General features: G+C 41.2%; 1 protein-coding gene across 8 annotated transcripts in view; it reads left to right on the top strand.

The window, feature by feature from the left end:
- Positions 1-17,118, top strand: part of TANC2 (tetratricopeptide repeat, ankyrin repeat and coiled-coil containing 2) — a 363,824-nt gene that overhangs the window by 326,880 nt on the left and 19,826 nt on the right. For all 8 annotated transcript variants that reach the window (XM_032870890.1, XM_032870889.1, XM_032870888.1 and 5 more), the window contains 4 exons: positions 2,616-2,738; positions 3,501-3,737; positions 8,874-9,059; positions 11,404-11,497. In XM_032870890.1, the coding sequence (XP_032726781.1) occupies positions 2,616-2,738; positions 3,501-3,737; positions 8,874-9,059; positions 11,404-11,497 (640 nt within the window). The remainder of the gene's footprint in view (positions 1-2,615; positions 2,739-3,500; positions 3,738-8,873; positions 9,060-11,403; positions 11,498-17,118) is intronic.

The following is a 17,118-nucleotide window of genomic DNA, read 5'->3' as shown; positions in this document are numbered from 1 at the left end:
CTTTAATAAGCACTGGTTCAGCATTACTTCTCTGTAGGATAATCTTCATAATATTCTAATGGATTAAATGAACGTATCTAAGGAATTTTATCCAAGTCAGTGTTTAAGAGAAAGTTGACTATTATAGATCATAGTCATAGTTTTGCTTTAAATATCATAGTTAGAAAAGAAATAATGCTTAGCTGAAATCATAAAAGTAAAGCCATAGATCAGATTGTCTAGGATAAAAAAGGACAGTTTTAAAGAAGACACTCAAGGGTGGAGAATGGGTCAGAATTAAATGGAAAAGCCAGCAATCAGCTACTTTATTTTAGTTGCTACTTTTCCAGCTAACAATTCAGAATTGAAGTCCTGGCCCAAGTTTAACTTGGTCTAATGGAAGGAGCATGAACTTTAGAGTTAAAAGGACTTGGCTTCTAACTCCAGCTCCACTTTTTAATGGCTATAGGACTTTGGGCAAATTACTTAGTCCTCTCTGGGTTGTTTCCTCCTAATAAAAATAGTAATAAATTCAACTTCATAGGACTGTCGTGGAGATTAAAGGAGCTAAGGTATGAAAAGGCCCTACCATAGAACCTGACACATAAATACTGAATAAATGTTGGATTCCCTTCCTTTTTTCCCCTTCAACCACAATTTATAGAGCTTGTCTTCCAATATTAAAAGCTCCCTCTATTGGACATAAATATTAATTTCTAATGATTTTTCTGCATAATTGGTTAATATAGTTTACAGTTCCTCAAAAGATCTTGATGAGGCTCACAAATAGTCTAGATTAGGAGACTGAGGCCCAACGAGGGAGTCAGAGCTAGGTTTCCTGGTTTTCCAGGATCTACAGTGGAGGTAAGCTCTAGACCCTAACTTACCTGTAAGTAAATTATGATACATCCATATAATGGACTACTGTGTCTCTCTTGAAATAGAATGAGGCAAAAACGTGTACATGTATGGAATATGTACACAATATTTTGTTTAAAAATTAATAGAGGGGCACCTGGGTGGCTCAGTCAGTTAAGCAGCTGCCTTCAGCTCAGGTCATGATCCTAGGGTCCTGGGATGAACCCACATCAGGTTCCCTGCTCAGGGGGAAGCCTGCTTCTCCCTCTCCCTCTGCTCTGCTCTCTCTATCAAATAAATAAATAAAAATCTTCATAAAAAATTAATAGGAAAAAAATCTCTTTTTTTTTTTCCTCTACATTTTTAAAGTGTTTTAAAATTGGTTGTAGTATATGGCTCTTTTCTGGATCACAATTTAGAAAAAAATTATTTTTTTTCTGAAACAGTCAAGGAAATTTGGACACTGGATATCTCATATTATGGAATCCTTGTTGATTTTAGGTATCATAATGATGTTGGGCTTTTAGAGGCATTTACTGAAATATTTGGACATTGACTGATGAGAGGTCTGGGATTGGCTTCCAAATAATTCATTCATGGGGAAAGGAGGCGGGGGGGTAGGGTCAGGAGTATAAATAAAACAAAGTTGGCCATGAATTGCTGTTTTGGACATAAGTAGGTATTCTAGGCAAGAACAACCTGCTTTTCAAGAACAAAGCAGGCAGGAGTAGCTTAAGTTTTTTAAGAGATACCTCCCCAGATTCACTTATTAGGTGCCAAACTTCATTGTTAGTATCTTCCTTCCCTCAGGACTTCCCACTTGAACTCACTTCACCCAGATATAGGCAGAATAGTAAAATGACTGCCAGAGAATATCTGACTATCCAGAAGTTGTGAAAAGTATTCTGACTTCCTTCTGAAGAAGCCACAGTGAAAGGAGCAAACGTTAGTACATGCAGTGGGACCTTTGCTGGTCATACTAGAGAAAATTTGTTGCTCATGATGATCCAACCTATGTTGTTTTTTTCCAAAGATAAACAGATAGGATCACTCTAGGGTGCATTAGGCAAGGTGAGGAGTGCTAACTGCTGTAACAAACCTGTAAGATCTCAGGGACTTGACAAAGGTTCATTTCTCTCTCCTCTTACGGTCCAGGGCAGATCAACAGGCAGGCTTCCTCCATAGAGTAATTCTGAAATAGTCTAGGGCCTTGGAATCCTCCACGGAATGTTCCAGCCTGCAGTCCAGAGGAGCAGTAGAAAGTGCGGGGGGTGGAAGAAGGTCCAAGCCTGGACACAAGATACTGTTTCTGCCCATACTTAACTAACTAGAAGTCAGTCACATGGGCCATCAAACTGTAAAGGAGGCTGGGAAACATCATTTTCCCAAATGTCCAGGGAGAAAATGAGATGGAGATCGGTGACCACATTGCATTATCTTTGCCACAGTGTGTATTTTAGTAACTTGAATTTGAGAGATTGGATTCAAGAAAGTTAATAGAAAAGGTATGGGGAAGGAATTACATCCAGACATAGCAGAAAAAGAAGGGTATTAAGTAGATTTGTTGCCAGAGACTGCTATTATAGAAGCAATTTAAATCAGCTTGTTCCTACAGGACTAGTCTTTGTCCCCATGAGTGGACTGGCTTTGCTGGGCATGGACGTAGTTAGGGCAAGACTCTATTCTCATTTCTTAGTACAACAAACCTAGAAGCCACTACTTACTCATGGTACTCTTCAGCTGGGCTACTAATTTAACTGTCTCTATTTCTTTTTCAGGGTTTGAGTAAAAAAGTTGGTGTGTCCTCTTCCATCCTCCAAGGCCTCTGGATCTCCTACAGCACAGAAGGTCTTTCCATGGCATTGGCATCTTTACGAAATCTCTACACTCCAAATATAAAGGTAGATGCTTGTAGACTACAGACAGGTTAAAGAATTAGCTGTACAAAAATAAAGTTAAGACATTTAAGTGGCAGTTTAACTGATCTTTGACTTAACCTTAGACTGTCTCCCGTAATCAGACTTTTATTGATAATCTAATCAATTTTAAATGGTTGCATTTTATTCTGTGAATTGAAGACCAGACCTGTTGAGCTACTACCTTCTATAAGCTGGCTCTGATTTATAGGGTCTGGTCCTCCTGCCTCTAGCAGTAAATTAATCTCAGGTAGGCTTTGTTTCGGTAGGAGCTTTTCCGGCCAGCAGTTCACCTAGTAGAGGCTGTGTTCAGCCCTACGGTGTGGGTGGCAGTCGGTTCTCATGACTGAGCAGTTCTTGGAAAGGAGACATGTCACATCCCATTCTAAAGGCAAGGTATCAAAAAAGAAGCAAGTGGAGACTGATAAAGCAGTTACTAAATGCTCCTGGGGTGCTGTTGTGGGGTCTCAGATGACTTCATTAAAGATGACTGAAAGGGGGCGCCTGGGTGGCTCAGTGAGATAAGCCTCTGCCTTCAGCTCAGGTCATGATCCCAGGGTCCTGGGATCGAGCCCTGCATCGGGCTCTCTGCTCGGTGGGAAGCCTGCTTCCCCCTCTCTCTCTGCCTGCCTCTCTGCCTACTTGTGATCTTTCTCTCTGTCAAATAAATAAATAATATCTTTAAAGATGACTGAAAGGACGCAACTGAAATTTGCCTGAGTGTGATTTCTGTTTACTTATTTACAGGTCAGCCGACTGCTGATTCTGGGAGGTGCCAACATTAATTACCGGACAGAGGTTTTAAATAATGCTCCGATTCTGTGTGTCCAGTCTCATCTTGGTTACACAGAAATGGTGGCCCTGCTCTTGGAGTTTGGGGCCAACGTGGATGCCTCATCTGAGAGCGGCCTGACCCCTCTGGGCTATGCTGCCGCAGCCGGCTACCTGAGCATCGTAGTGCTGCTGTGCAAGAAGCGAGCCAAGGTAAAGGCTGCCCCGCCCGCTGCCCATCCCCCGTCTCTGTGGCCCTGTGCAGTCTCCCTCATGGGAGTCCAGGCAGAGCATACCACGCCCAGCAGGGTGCAGAGCACAGGGAGCCCTGGCCCATTGTTGGCCCACTTGCCGCTGCCCCTTCTGCAGCACATCAGGACACAGTTCTAGAACCCCTGGGGGGCACTTAGGAAACTGCCTTTATCAGCAGCCACAAAAAGTCCCTACCTAACAACCAGGGACTTCTCTGCTGAGCACAGAGGGAAGGAGAAGGGAAGGAGCGAAGAGACTGCATTGGGAAGGGGGAACTGAACCATGCCCACAGCCTTTCATGTGTAGAGAAGAGAAGTTCGCTGTGGAGGTAAGAACAGAGGCCAGACTCCCTCAGCCTAGCCTTGAAGACCAGCATCTTCAAGGTATGAGGAGAACATGACTCTCTGTGTTGATCCTCAAACCGACCAGAGGCACTCAGCAGTGTTTCTGCCAGTGTACTTTAATTCTCTGAAGACCTTTCTGAAAACGTGTTTGCTTTATAGTATCTCAAGAGCTGTTGATACAAAAAAAAAAAAAAAAAAAAAAAAAAAAAACAACCCAAAAAACTCAATTTCAAAATTTTGGTGAAAGGAAAAATGCTGATCTCAACAGTGCAAGCCTTTGGGGAAAATTGTAGCCTTGTGGCATTTTGTTTCAGTCTTGAAAACAAACTGAGGATTTCGGTGGTTTTGCATGAAGTATAAGTAATATATGTGTGACCTCATTCTGAGGTGTCCAGTGTTCTTACCAAGGAAGAAAGGAGGACTCTTGAGACTTTTGAGACCTGAGACCTGCGACTCTCGGTGAAATCCCAGAGCCTTGAGTGTCTTCTGTGACATAGACCTATACCGTCCACCCGTAATGTCCTATTCATCTGAATGAACATCTCTTTAAAAAGAACAACTGGGCCTTATTACTACTGTTGTCATTTCATATTCTCATCTCACTGAGCCTTTCCTACTGCCCAGTTACCAGTCTAACCATCTGTCATTTTCCTCAGAGCAGATACGGAAATCATTTGCATTCATCTCCACACCGTCACACCTCTTGGCCTCCTGCATTACCAAGATTGAGTTCATCTCCATGTGCCTCAATCTCAAAACTCTGTTGATCCTTACTGACACTCACTTCACATCTGCCTCAGAGAAGGAAGTGTTTACCTTCCTTTCCAAAGCACTTGCCTCCACCTGTATTTTTTAATCTCTGTATGTTGCTCTTCTCTTAAAATTCTTTTCACTCTTTTTCTAAATTCGCAACAAACTGGGTTGCCTGGATGGCTTAGTTCGTTGAGCGTCTGCCTGCAGCTTGGGTCATGATCCCCTGGGGTCCTGGGATGGATTCCCACGTCAGCCTCCCTGCTCAGCGGGAAACCTGCTTCTCCCTCTGCCTGCTGCTTCCCCTGCTTGTGCTCATGCTCTCTCGCTTTCTATCTCTATGACAAATAAATAAGTAAATCTTTAAAAATAAAAATAAAAAATAAATTCTCAACAAACCTATGAATGTCTCCTATACCCAAAAAAACAGCTTCCCTCTCTGCTGCTAACCAGAAGCTACCATCCCATCTCTTCCCTTGTGTGTCCGCCAGTCCTAGCCCAAGAGTCATCTCTACGTGCCACCTCTGCTTCTTTACTGCCCCTTAACCACTTTTAGTCTGGCTTCCATGAGAGAAAGAGGAGTTAAGTCATTAAAATTATAAACTTTGGTATCAAACACAACTTGGTCAAAGCCTCCATTTACACTTCTTTCTCCAAGGGCATGGACAAGTCATTTAACCTCTCAGTCTCACTCTTTTCATCCATAAAAAGGATTAATGGGGGTCACCATGGGAAAAGTGAGAAAGTCTTTTAAAAAAGAGATAAAGTCTTGGGGCACGTGGGTGGCTTAGTTAAACCTCCGACTCTTGATTTTGGCTCAGGTCATGATCTCAGGGTCGTGAGATTGAGTCCTGTGTTGCCTCAGTGAGAAATCTGCTTCCTCCTTCTCCCTTTCCCTCTTCTTTTGCCCCTCCCCCTGCTCTCTCTTGCTTTTTATCTCAAATAAATAAATCTTTAAAAAAAAAAAAAGTGAGAGAGATGATGTCTCTTTTCATCTCTTGCAGGGCCTAATACATAATAATTCTTTAAGAAAAATGGGGGGTGGGCACGCCCAGCTGTCTCAGTCGGTAAAGCATGTGACGCTTTACCTCAAGGTTGTAAGTTCAAGCCCCATGTTCAGTGTGGAGATCACTTAAAAATAAAATCTTTAGGGGCGCCTGGGTGGCTCAGTTGTTGGGCGCCTGAGTGGCTCAATCATTAAGCATCTGCCTTCGGCTTAGGTCATGATCCCAGGGTCCTGGAATTGAGCCCCGTATCGGGCTCCCTGCTCGGCAGAAAGCCTGCTTCTCTCACTCCCCTTGCTTCTGTCCCCTCTCTCACTGTATCTCTCTCTCTCTCTCTCAAATAAATAAATAAAATCTTTTAAAAATAATAATAAATAAAATGTTCAAAAAAAGAAAGAAAGAAAGAAAACCCCTAACCTCTTGGCATTCAACTGAAGCTACTTTCTCAAAAGCCACAAACAACTGCCAACCACCAAATAAAGTAACTTTTTCTCCTTTCTCACCCCTCCAAACCTCTCCATGGTGTTGGCAGTATTTACACAACACTTCCTAGAGCTTGCAGTGTGGTCCTGGTTCTCTCCCTGCCTGTCCGGTTGCTTTTTTCTCTTCCTTCTCCTAATATCACCGTTCCCTGAGATTTTGTCCTCTGGTCTTCTCCATCCTCACACTCTCTCCCATGGCATCAGCACCAAAATACCGAAGAATATTAACTAGTTATTTGTAGGATGTTCTCCAGTTTTACTTTGAGATTTTCTCACTGTTAGATTGAGTTTATATATTCTCAGCAAGACTCCCACAGAAGTGCTGCTGGGCCCCTTCCTCCTGCAGCACGTGGGAGGGGCAGGTGAAGTTGCGAGGCCTATTGCCGGGGGATGCTGACCTCCGTCACCTGCGTCACACTGTGTCTGCCAGGTTGGTCAGGTCTCAAGTTACTGTTTTTCCCTTTGTAATTAAGCAGTATCTTTGAGGGAGATGCTTTGAGGCTAGGCCAATGTCTTGTTTCTCATGCTTTTGTTCACTGCTTGTAGGATCCATTGGAGATTCTTGCTGCAGTGATGATTGCTATGCTGTTTTTGCACTTTTCTGTTCCCCTCATTCCTTCAACATTTATTAATTAGAATTCTAATGTAAGGAAGAGCAGTCCCTTCTCCCCTACATATGTATTTGTTTATTCGTTTATAGCATTATGGATTCCTGTATTTACTTTATAATAGGACCTATAACCCATTGCCATTATTATTTGTTGCTCAAATTGCCCAAGATTTGGCCTTTAGGAACTCCTTCAAGTTGGCTCCTGTGTCCTCCCAGTCTCCGCTAAGTATTTTATGAGCTTTTCAGGACTTTCTGGCACTACCAGATTTTCCACACTCATCATTTACTATTAGTGCCCCAGCCCAGGAATTAGTCATTTCCAACGAGCCAAAGCACCTTTTATTCATCCCCTTAGTTTTTGAAAATGTAGTATAAGCATGAAAATTCTCAATGACTCTCCATTACCCCTGATTAAAATTCAGACCACTTAGCCTGGCATTCAGACCCTCTCAACTTTGTAATTAAACTTTCCATCCATGTACCTTACCTTTACAAAAACTAGAACTAATCGTTTCCTATCTTAGCTAAGTGAGATGGCTCTTTTCTTAGTCCGTTTGGGCTGCTATAACAAAATACCATGGACAGAGTGGCCAGTAGACAGCACTTATTTCCCACAGTTGTGAGGCTATGTCTCAAGAGTACGGTGCCAGAAGATTGGGCATCGGTGAGAGCCTCCTGGTGCACAGTCACACCTTCTTGCTATATTCTCCCGTGGTGGAGGAGGGAAAGCAAGCTCTCCGGGGCATGATAGTAGGATACTCACCACTTCCCAAATGTCCTATCTCCTTGGAATATCATTACATTGGGGATGAGAATTCCAACAAATAATTTCAGTGGAACAAAAACATTTAGACTCCAGCACCTTTCCTTCAGAATCTGTCGCTGATTCTAGTTAGGAATTCTCTCCAGTTTCATTGCACTTTTACTTTCCTTACGACATTCTTTATCCTTTGTTGGATAGATTTCTGTTGTATTGGTCACATCTCCCCTACCTTATTTGAAAGTCCTTGAGAACAGAATCTATATTTTACTACCCTTTTCACCTTTTCATCTTGTGTGGTACCTTGCACAAAGTAGGCATTCAGTAAACATTCGTTAAATAGATTGCTGGGTGGAAATAAAGCTGGGGTGAACCAGATGCAGCTCTTATGTTTCCAGTGCTCTAACTACCCTGGGAAGTCTACCTGCCAGAAAAGGCCACTCTTCTGTTGAAACTTGTGGCTGCCTTAACCAGCCTCTTCTTTCAACCTGAACGAGCAACCAACACTGCAACCATAAAAGCCACTACTGGAACATAGTCTAGCATTAGACTCCAAGGATCTCTAGCCATTTTGGCCAGATCTGAGATTCTTCCCTCCCATTGGAGAAAAAAAGTAGCCTCCGCCAAAGCTTGGTGGTCAAAAGTATGATTCATGATATGAGGTATTTTGCTTCTTTGGAAGACCAAAAAATTTGAGCTTCAAAATGTTTTTCTTCTCTTTCATGGTTTCAAAGACAGGTTTTTGGGTTTTTTTGGTTTTGGGGGGTTTTTTTGGTGCCAGCAGAGCTGTGAGTCTTTCATGATAGATCTTGGTCTGAAAAGAACTATTCGAGGACAAAGGAGAATGTACCTCAGGAAAACAAAGCTGGAGCTGGCAGTTTTGTTTTTTTGGTTCCTTTTTCTGTGAAAACAAAAGCCTGACCTTACGAAAAGAGGTTCTCCCCTGAGGGACATCTGTCGGAGTTTTAGCTCAGCAGTGATCTAGCCTGAGTAGGAGAGAACTTTCTAGATTTTCTCAGAGATGGATTCAGGGTTTGGGAAGGGACGAGTCTTGCTAGTCTAGTCATGTGCAGTGGACCAATGTAACTGGATTAGGAGTGTGGCCACAAATCTTTGTTCACATCCATTTCTCTGTTTTTCCCCTCAGGTGGATCATTTGGACAAGAATGGACAGTGTGCTTTGGTCCATGCTGCACTCCGAGGTCACCTGGAGGTTGTCAAGTTTTTGATTCAGTGTGACTGGACAATGGCCGGCCAGCAGCAAGGAGTATTTAAGAAGAGCCATGCCATCCAGCAGGCCCTCATTGCTGCAGCCAGCATGGGGTACACAGAGGTAAGAAAGCAGGTGGTAAGGGTTAGGATTTTTAGGGTTTTTTTTCAGGCTATGTATTAAAGGACCTAGGAAACGGGGCAAGGGGTTGCATTATTACAAAATTACCTATCTAATTAATGTGAATTAGCATTTTGGTCACTGGTTTTGAGGAATCGAGACTGAATTCCATGAAACACTTTAATTCTCAAATACCAGCATATCTAAAATTATGACACAACACGAGACTGGAAAAGCACTTTGGAAATCATCGAGTCCAATTCCTTCCCCATTTTGCCACCCTTATTTAACAGGCAGTGACACTAGGCTCCTAGGGATTATTTATTGACCTGTACTCACATGAGTAGATGGTGTGGAATGGGAAGAGTACAATATTTAAAATCTCAGAAGGACCAGGTTTGAGTCCCAGTTTGCTACTCATTTGCTCTGGACCTTGGGTGGTTTACCTAATCTCTTAGAACTTTTGTTTCCCATCAGTAAAATTAGTCTAATATATTCTTTTTTACTCAGCCGGTATGAAAGGTGGTTTGTAAGCTGTGAAACACTGTACAAATGGTATTTTTGCCAATTTTTTTACTAATCATAGTAATAATACAGTAACAAATGTATGGAATTGATAACTGCTAGGAAATGTTGAATATCCAGTTCTGGGAGGGTTGTGTAGTGTAACAGAAGTATGTGTGTGTGTGCATACATACTTAAAATTGGTATAAATTTTACTGATACGGGGGTACCTAGGTGGCTCAGTCAGTTATGCACCTGTCCTTGGCTTGGGTCGTGATCCTGGGGTCCTGGGATCAACCCGCATGTTAGGCTTCCTGCTCGGCAGGGAGTCTGCTTCTCCCTCTCCCTCGGCCACTCCCCTACTTGTGCTCTCTCTATCTCAAATAAATAAATAAAATCTTCTTTAAAAAACTTTACTTATAATGAAGAACATGTAGCATACAGTTTACAGATATAAAATATACATTGTAGAATGCTTAATTTTTGTGAAATTCACATCTGAAGCCAACCTGTGGTTGCAATCAGCAGTCATTTATAGATGATCTCTTTTGCTCTTTTCCCAATAATTTTATTGTCATTAAATCTGCTATGTGATCTATGTTAAACTACTTCTCACCCTCATACAAAAACTGGAGTCTCTTTGGGCATAAGCACTAAATCAAATCTTGATTTATAGTGTTTGCCAATTGCCAAGGTGTAAATGCTCCCCTGACACTTGCCACAGAGCTGCCATTGTGACATCACTCAACACAGATTTTGCAAAGAGAGGCGCAGGAGCACACACTGTAGTGTGGATTTCCACCACACGATACAATACACATAAATCACCTCAAGAGCACAGATAATGTCAAATGTAGTAAATAAGAAGTCATGAGATTTTATACTTTTAAACTTTGTTTTTAAGATAATTTATTTGTTATTTAATTTTTAATAAACATCTTTGTCAAAGAACCAGCTTACAAAATCTCTGCACATGTAATGTTCTGCTTTCATGGTCCACAATACACTGGCTCGTCACTGCACGGGAATGCCTTGGTGTCCAGCTGTCCTGACAGCTGACCTGATACATCACCAAGGGAATATTAAGTAAAACTGGAATTTTTAGTATCTGTAGGTTGTTAAACTCTCTCTACAGGCAAATTCCCAGAAACAGAGCTGTCACTTTCCTTTTATGTTAGTAGTCGTTCTCCCTTTATTATCCCCAAAGTAGTCCTTGTACTTCCAAGCAGAAAAGAGATCATTGCTCTACTCTGATGAAATACGGGTCCTACATTTTCTTCATATTTGTTTTCTGGTTTTTATTGATTGCTTATCTTTTTTCTCTTTATTTTATTTTCTTTTAAAGATTTTTATATATTTATTTGAGAGAGAGATCAGGAGTAGGAGGAGGAGCAGAGGGAGAAGCAGACTCCCTGCCGAGCAGGGAGCCGGATGCAGGGCTCCATCCCAGGACCCTGGGATTATGACCTGAGCCGAAGGCAACCGCTTAACCAACTGAGCCACCCAGGCGCCCCTTTTTTTCTCTCTTTATTTATTGGTATTTTTACTGGAGGATGAGGGGTTGCTCCTTTACCTTAAATGTGAGGAATAAATAATTTTTTTAAAGTCACACGCTGTGGAAGTGAGTTGTGTTCAAGAGAAATGTATAAACTCTACCTGATAAAAGAAATGTCCATCGAGGCTGCTTTGGGTTTCTTTGCTGGGATAGTCGGTTCTGGTTTCTTCTGTATGCAAGAGCTTGCATCACGCTTGGGTCATCCAGGCATCTTTCAGACCTCACAGGCTAGAGCCTGTAGCATAGTTTCCCATCTGAAGTTTGAACTGACACAACTTCTCATTTCAGATTGTCTCCTACCTACTTGATCTTCCAGAAAAAGATGAAGAAGAAGTAGAGCGAGCACAGATCAACAGTTTTGACAGTCTCTGGGGAGAGACAGGTACTTCTCATGGACATTACCCCCTTTTCTCAGTAACATGTTGTGTTTGTGTGAAGATATTCGGCATCTCACACCCTGATTTTTCCTCCGCATACCTTTGGCAGTCTCCACTGTATGGCTTTTGTACTGGAGATTGATTCAGCCAAAGGAAAAAGTCAAGCAGTGTCCTTCTTCCAGTCCTCTTTCCCTTTGGACTCTCCAAATCATTAGCACCAGTGTCGTCTTTCAACCAAAACTTTAGTCTGCTCTTGTTTCCAAATATTTTTAGAAGACTGAAAGTTTCCTTACAATGTGCCAAACCAGAGCAGAAAATAGTTGTGGCCTCTCTCTTCTTTTATGGGATTCTTGTAGCAGTTAGGATAAATTTTTCTCCCATCAAAAGAACTCTACCTGCAGTTGTAATCCAGGAGGTTAAATTTTTATCCACACCTCTGGCTTAACCAGGTGTTAGCATGACAGAGTGGTATCTGACATGGCTAAACTATACATTCGGAGTAAAGTTGCTCTCTGAATGCAAAATGAAGGTCCCGCCCTCTAAGGCACAGCCCCATGCAGTCCCTCTTGATCTGTAGCCAAGAGATGTCTGTATTGCTTGGTACTTACTACACAAAAAGAAGCTTCTTCCTTGTGGCCTTTGCAGGAAATGGTGGTTGTCTTTCCCCCAAGTCTAAAGTGGAACATCTGGAAAAACATTAATAACCTTTTATGAGTTGTTATGAAACCAGGGCACTGAAAGCTGTGGTGGCACCACAGATATGTGTCACATTTGCCAGGAGAAGAAGACCAATACTGAGATGGCCAATGTAGGGGGAATATTTTCTTAAACAAAGAGAGTGTGTGTTTTAGTTAGAGTCAAGAGTGTTACTAAAGATAAAGGAGGCACTTGAATTCATTTAAAATTGATCCCGACCTATCAAGTTATGATGTCTCCATTCATGGCAAATAGCATAGATAGGTTTCATGGCTTCTTCAGCATCATGTAGAATGGTCCAAAGCTTGGGAATTTGCTTCTCCAACAATCACTCCCTCTGTAAGAGCCAAAAGGGAACAGATGCCAGGCAGCTGCAGCTTAAGAGCCCATGACAGATTAAAGGAAAATGTGCAGCTGGAAACAGCTGCCGTCTCTGGGACTCTAACCCTCAGGAAGCCAGAGGATGGCCTGAGAGGAAGGGATTGACCGGGACGCCGGCCGTCCTGGAGCATGTATATTGTGACTGAGAGCTGCAGAAGGGACATGGTGCCTTACCGTTCCCATCAGCACGGCCTTGCCCAGCACAGTGTCGCTGAACCTCCCAGCTGGCTCCTGATGCCAGCCATACACATGGAACCCCAGGGGAGGGCAGAAAAAAGTATGGCCTGATAAGGATAATAGATGGGAATTATAAGGTTAACAATCATAGTGATGAATATCAAACACATTCTAGTGCTGTACTTGAAAGAATTTCTTAAAAATGTTCAAGAAGGGAGTGAACTAAGTGGAAGACTTATTTCTATTGATATGAATTTCTTATTAGAATAAAATTTTATGGGGGCGCCTGGGTGGTTCAGTCAGTTAGACGTTGGACTCTTGATTTCAGCTCAGGTCACGATCTCAGGGTTGTGAGACTGAGCTCCGTGTCAGCTGTGCGCAGCTTGGGGTTCTCTCCCTCTTCCTCTGCACTTCTCTCTTTCTATTTCTCTCTAAATCCACCTCTTAAAAAAAAAAAAAAGGATAAAATGTTATTGCCTCAGGACTTTTTTAAATATCTCCCTTTAACATGCACAACAAAGTTTGTTACATTTATTTATTTAAATATTTACCATATTTCAAGATTGTAAAAAAAATCAAAGCTTCATGTGAGTTAGCTTATAATCACAATTGGATTGTGTTTAACTTGATACATACATGAAATAATTTCAGGATTATAAACATAAAATGCTGTCTAAATAGTGCTAGAATGAAATGCATCTGTAATACAATTTATAGATCTGTAAATAGTTATTTGGCTTCAGGAAAATTTCTAGGAAATAATGTCTGTGCTATGCAAGACATTATCCCTCCTCACTAATATAGAATAGTTGCTTTTCTATCTATATAGAAGATATTTATATAAGAACTCATAGTTGCTTTCCTATCTATAGTGATAGATTTAATAAATATACATGTTCCTTTCTACCTTATAGCACATAATCATTTAAAATGTATAATGACCCAGTGAATTGTAATGTTTTCTCCAATGGCAAAATCTTAAACATGTCCTTATGTAGAGAATGAAGGTCTGTGACCTGCAGCCTGCTGGTTGGGTCTCATACCTACAGCCCTGGTCTAAACAACACAATTTTTACCTAAGGAAAATGAAATGATTGTGATGATCCCAACAATCTGCATCCCTTACTATATCAAATCTAAGACACTTCTAACTATAGGAAACTATATAGTCATTAATGTATGTACCACTACCCAAAAAAAAGGAAGCCTTCACCTATTAAACTGACACAGTTCTTTATTATCACAGAAATCACAAGATGCATCCCAGTTTTAGAGATGTTAAAATGTGAAGGGTATTAAAGAGGGCACAAATTGCATGGAGCACTGGGTGTTATATGCAAATGATCATGGAACACTACATCAAAAACTAATGATGTGTACTGTATGGTGACTAACATAACACAATTAAAAAAATGTGAAGGGAAGAAAGCGCATCTTAGAATCAATGAAATTTATCTTAGCATATAATGAAATAATAATCAAAATATAATTTTTACAGAGCAGATTTTCTAAAAGCAGGTCACTAGAATATCCCAGTTGCTTTTGTCCTCCTTTTGCAGCCTCCTTATTCTTCCAGAGAGCATCTGCCTACAACCAGCCTCCACCATCTGGCTGGCCCCCTCCCATCCCATAGACTTCTTATGGAATAGTACAGAAGAAAAGCAATTAAGGTGACAAGGTTGTTCACTACTCCCTCTTCTTCCCTGTCTTATGAGCTTAGACCAGGACCAGCATTAAAAATCTTCTAACATCTCTGGAGTGCCTGAACTGTCCTATGACCCAAAAGAAGCAAGAGTTCACAAAATAAACAAGATACCCATAACTCATGCTCTTATCATCCTTTGCCTAATTTATTGCAACCACCTCCTCACTGATCTTCTTGTCACCCTTTCATGATTCATCTCCCTTGTGACTTCTGCCAGAGTGATCTTTGTGAGCCACAATCGGTTGATGTCACTTTCCTGCTTACCACCATTTACTGACCACCTGTACCATTAGTGAAGTTATTTAGTGGAGCCCAAGAAGACCAGTCATGATCTCTAGCCTTATCTATTGCCTGGCTTCGCTGGTAACTCCAATAACAATAAACTTGTTGTCTCCCACCTCAGGGCCTTTGTACCTGCTCTCCCTGTGCCTGGCATGCCTCTCAGTTTTCTGTTTCTCTTTAAGCATCTAGCTCAGATGAACATCTCTTCTGGAAGACCTTCTCAGACGCTTCTTCCTCTGTGTTACCTCCATACAACTTATACACTGGATAGTAATGTCATTTTTATTTGTCTCTTATCCTTACTCAACCTTGAGTTCCTTGAGAGCAGAGACAGTGTCTGACAAATAGTTCAAAAAATATTTAGTTAATGTTTTAGATAGCAGTGATTAGTTTATGCCTCCCCAACCACCTCTCTCATTGGTCTTGCATGACCTGTCTGTGCTATACTCTCTCACAGTTGAAAATAGATAAACAGAACCATTTGCTTTGCTGCATTCTGTTTAGTGTCCCCATCCCATCCAAGCAGACTTTGGCTATTGCCCCAACTCTGAGCTGCATCCTGTCTGCATCTTCAGACTCCTTAGATATTTTGCCTTGAAAAGGGGCCATTTATGTCAGATAATCTCATCAGCTGCTAACAAGCTAGGGAACAAATTCTGTTACTGGTCTCTTGGGAAGAGATTTCCTCCAAACTGCTCTGTTTGCTCTAAGAATTGGTTTGTTGTTTTACAGAACCAACTTTACCTTAATCTTCTTTCTTTCAAAAAGTTTTAACAGTTTTTGATAAGACTTACATAAAATTCAGCCAAAGCAGTTTTTTGCTCTTGGATTTTGAAAAGTACAAATCCCATTATGCATAGCGTGTTGTTCTGAAATGAAATTGGCCAGCTGTGTTAATGACCGTGTCCAGCTATCAGCTGCAGATTCCTACCAAGTTACATCATGACCTAAGCAACAGAGATGATACAACAAAGAAAACAGCCAAATGGAACATTCCCTCTCATATAAATGTGTTATCCAGCAAGTTGAAATGCACCAGCCAGAGCATTGTAACTCCAGGTTAGAGTGAACAGTAGAGGTCTCAGCTTTCAAGATGGGAACTGGTTGTAAGTTTTCAGCAGTGTTCTGTGAACTGGCATCATTGGTGAAAGGTTTGATTCTGAAATACTGTCTATATTTTCTCCAGCAGGCTACAATTCTTTTGTGAAAGGAATTTTCACAAATTCACAAATTCCCCTACCCCCGCCCCCATAATCAGGGCATTAAAAGGGAGGTTTGGGCATAGCTACTTTAAATGGAATCAGAAACTAAGAGTTAGAAATTCTATAAATCCTTTGTTTCATGTACCAACAAGATGATTCTTATGGTTCCTAATGAGTGTCTACCCCAGTCAAGTTATTTCTGTTCCAGCTTTACTGAGAGCTCGTTTATATATACATGTGTAAACTAAGGTGTACAACATGATTTCCAGTCAAGTTCTTAAGCTACTCCTGTGTTCTGACCCAAGAATTAAAGTTTTGTTTTGTTTTGTTTTGTTTTGTTTTTCTGAACTATTAGAATGGTGAAGTTGGGTTCTTGGGGTGCCTGGGTGGCTCGGTAGGTTAAGCATCTGCATTCGGCTCAGGTCATGATCCCAGGGTCCTGGGATGAAGCCTCCTATGGGGCTCCCTGCTCAGTGGGGAGTCTCCTTCTCCCCCTGTCCCTTCCCCCTCTCCCCAACTTGTGTTCTGTCTCTCTCAGATAAATAAATAAAATCTTAAAAATAAAAAAAGAAATATAACCCCTGAAACAAATAATACATCATATGTTAATTTTAAAAAAAGAAAGAAATGGAAAGTTGCCAAAGATCTCTTTGATGTAAGGAACAAGACACAAAACTTCTTTGTCAAGTAAATAATCATACCCATCAGTACCTATACTCACTCACTGAGGGCTTAGAAATGATCCTCACCTCAGATAAACCTCTGCCCTCCTGTGATGAATGGGACAGAAACGCCAATGTTAAGAATTCCAAAATAAAACTGAAAATACACCTAAGACAAGACAGATACATCTAGTTTGAGTAAATATATCTTCTAAAACTGTTCCATTTCCCTTCATAAATTCTTCTTATAATTGAGGAAAGAAAAGATTACTTGGAGGCTTAGCTTAGTGGAAATTACAGGTAGTTTGACTTTGCATATGAATGAATCAGTTGTGTTTGACAAAGCCCAAACACAAAATGCCACCAGTTGCACTTGAATAAAAAAAACTTAAAGTGACCATTTCATTTGAATTTCAGTTGTCTTCCTGATTAGATACCAACATTGCAAACTGGAATATTATCTGTGCTTGCGAAATACTGTCTTTTTTTAGTTGTCATTGGAGTAGGAAGCCAAGATCAAG

This window comes from Lontra canadensis, unplaced genomic scaffold (assembly GCF_010015895.1).
Source record: "Lontra canadensis isolate GAN:19392208 unplaced genomic scaffold, GSC_riverotter_1.0 scaffold41, whole genome shotgun sequence".
Classification (NCBI taxonomy): Eukaryota; Metazoa; Chordata; class Mammalia; order Carnivora; family Mustelidae; genus Lontra; species Lontra canadensis.
The sequence above is the reverse complement of the archived record's forward strand: the minus strand, read 5'-3'. Positions and strand labels throughout refer to the sequence as shown.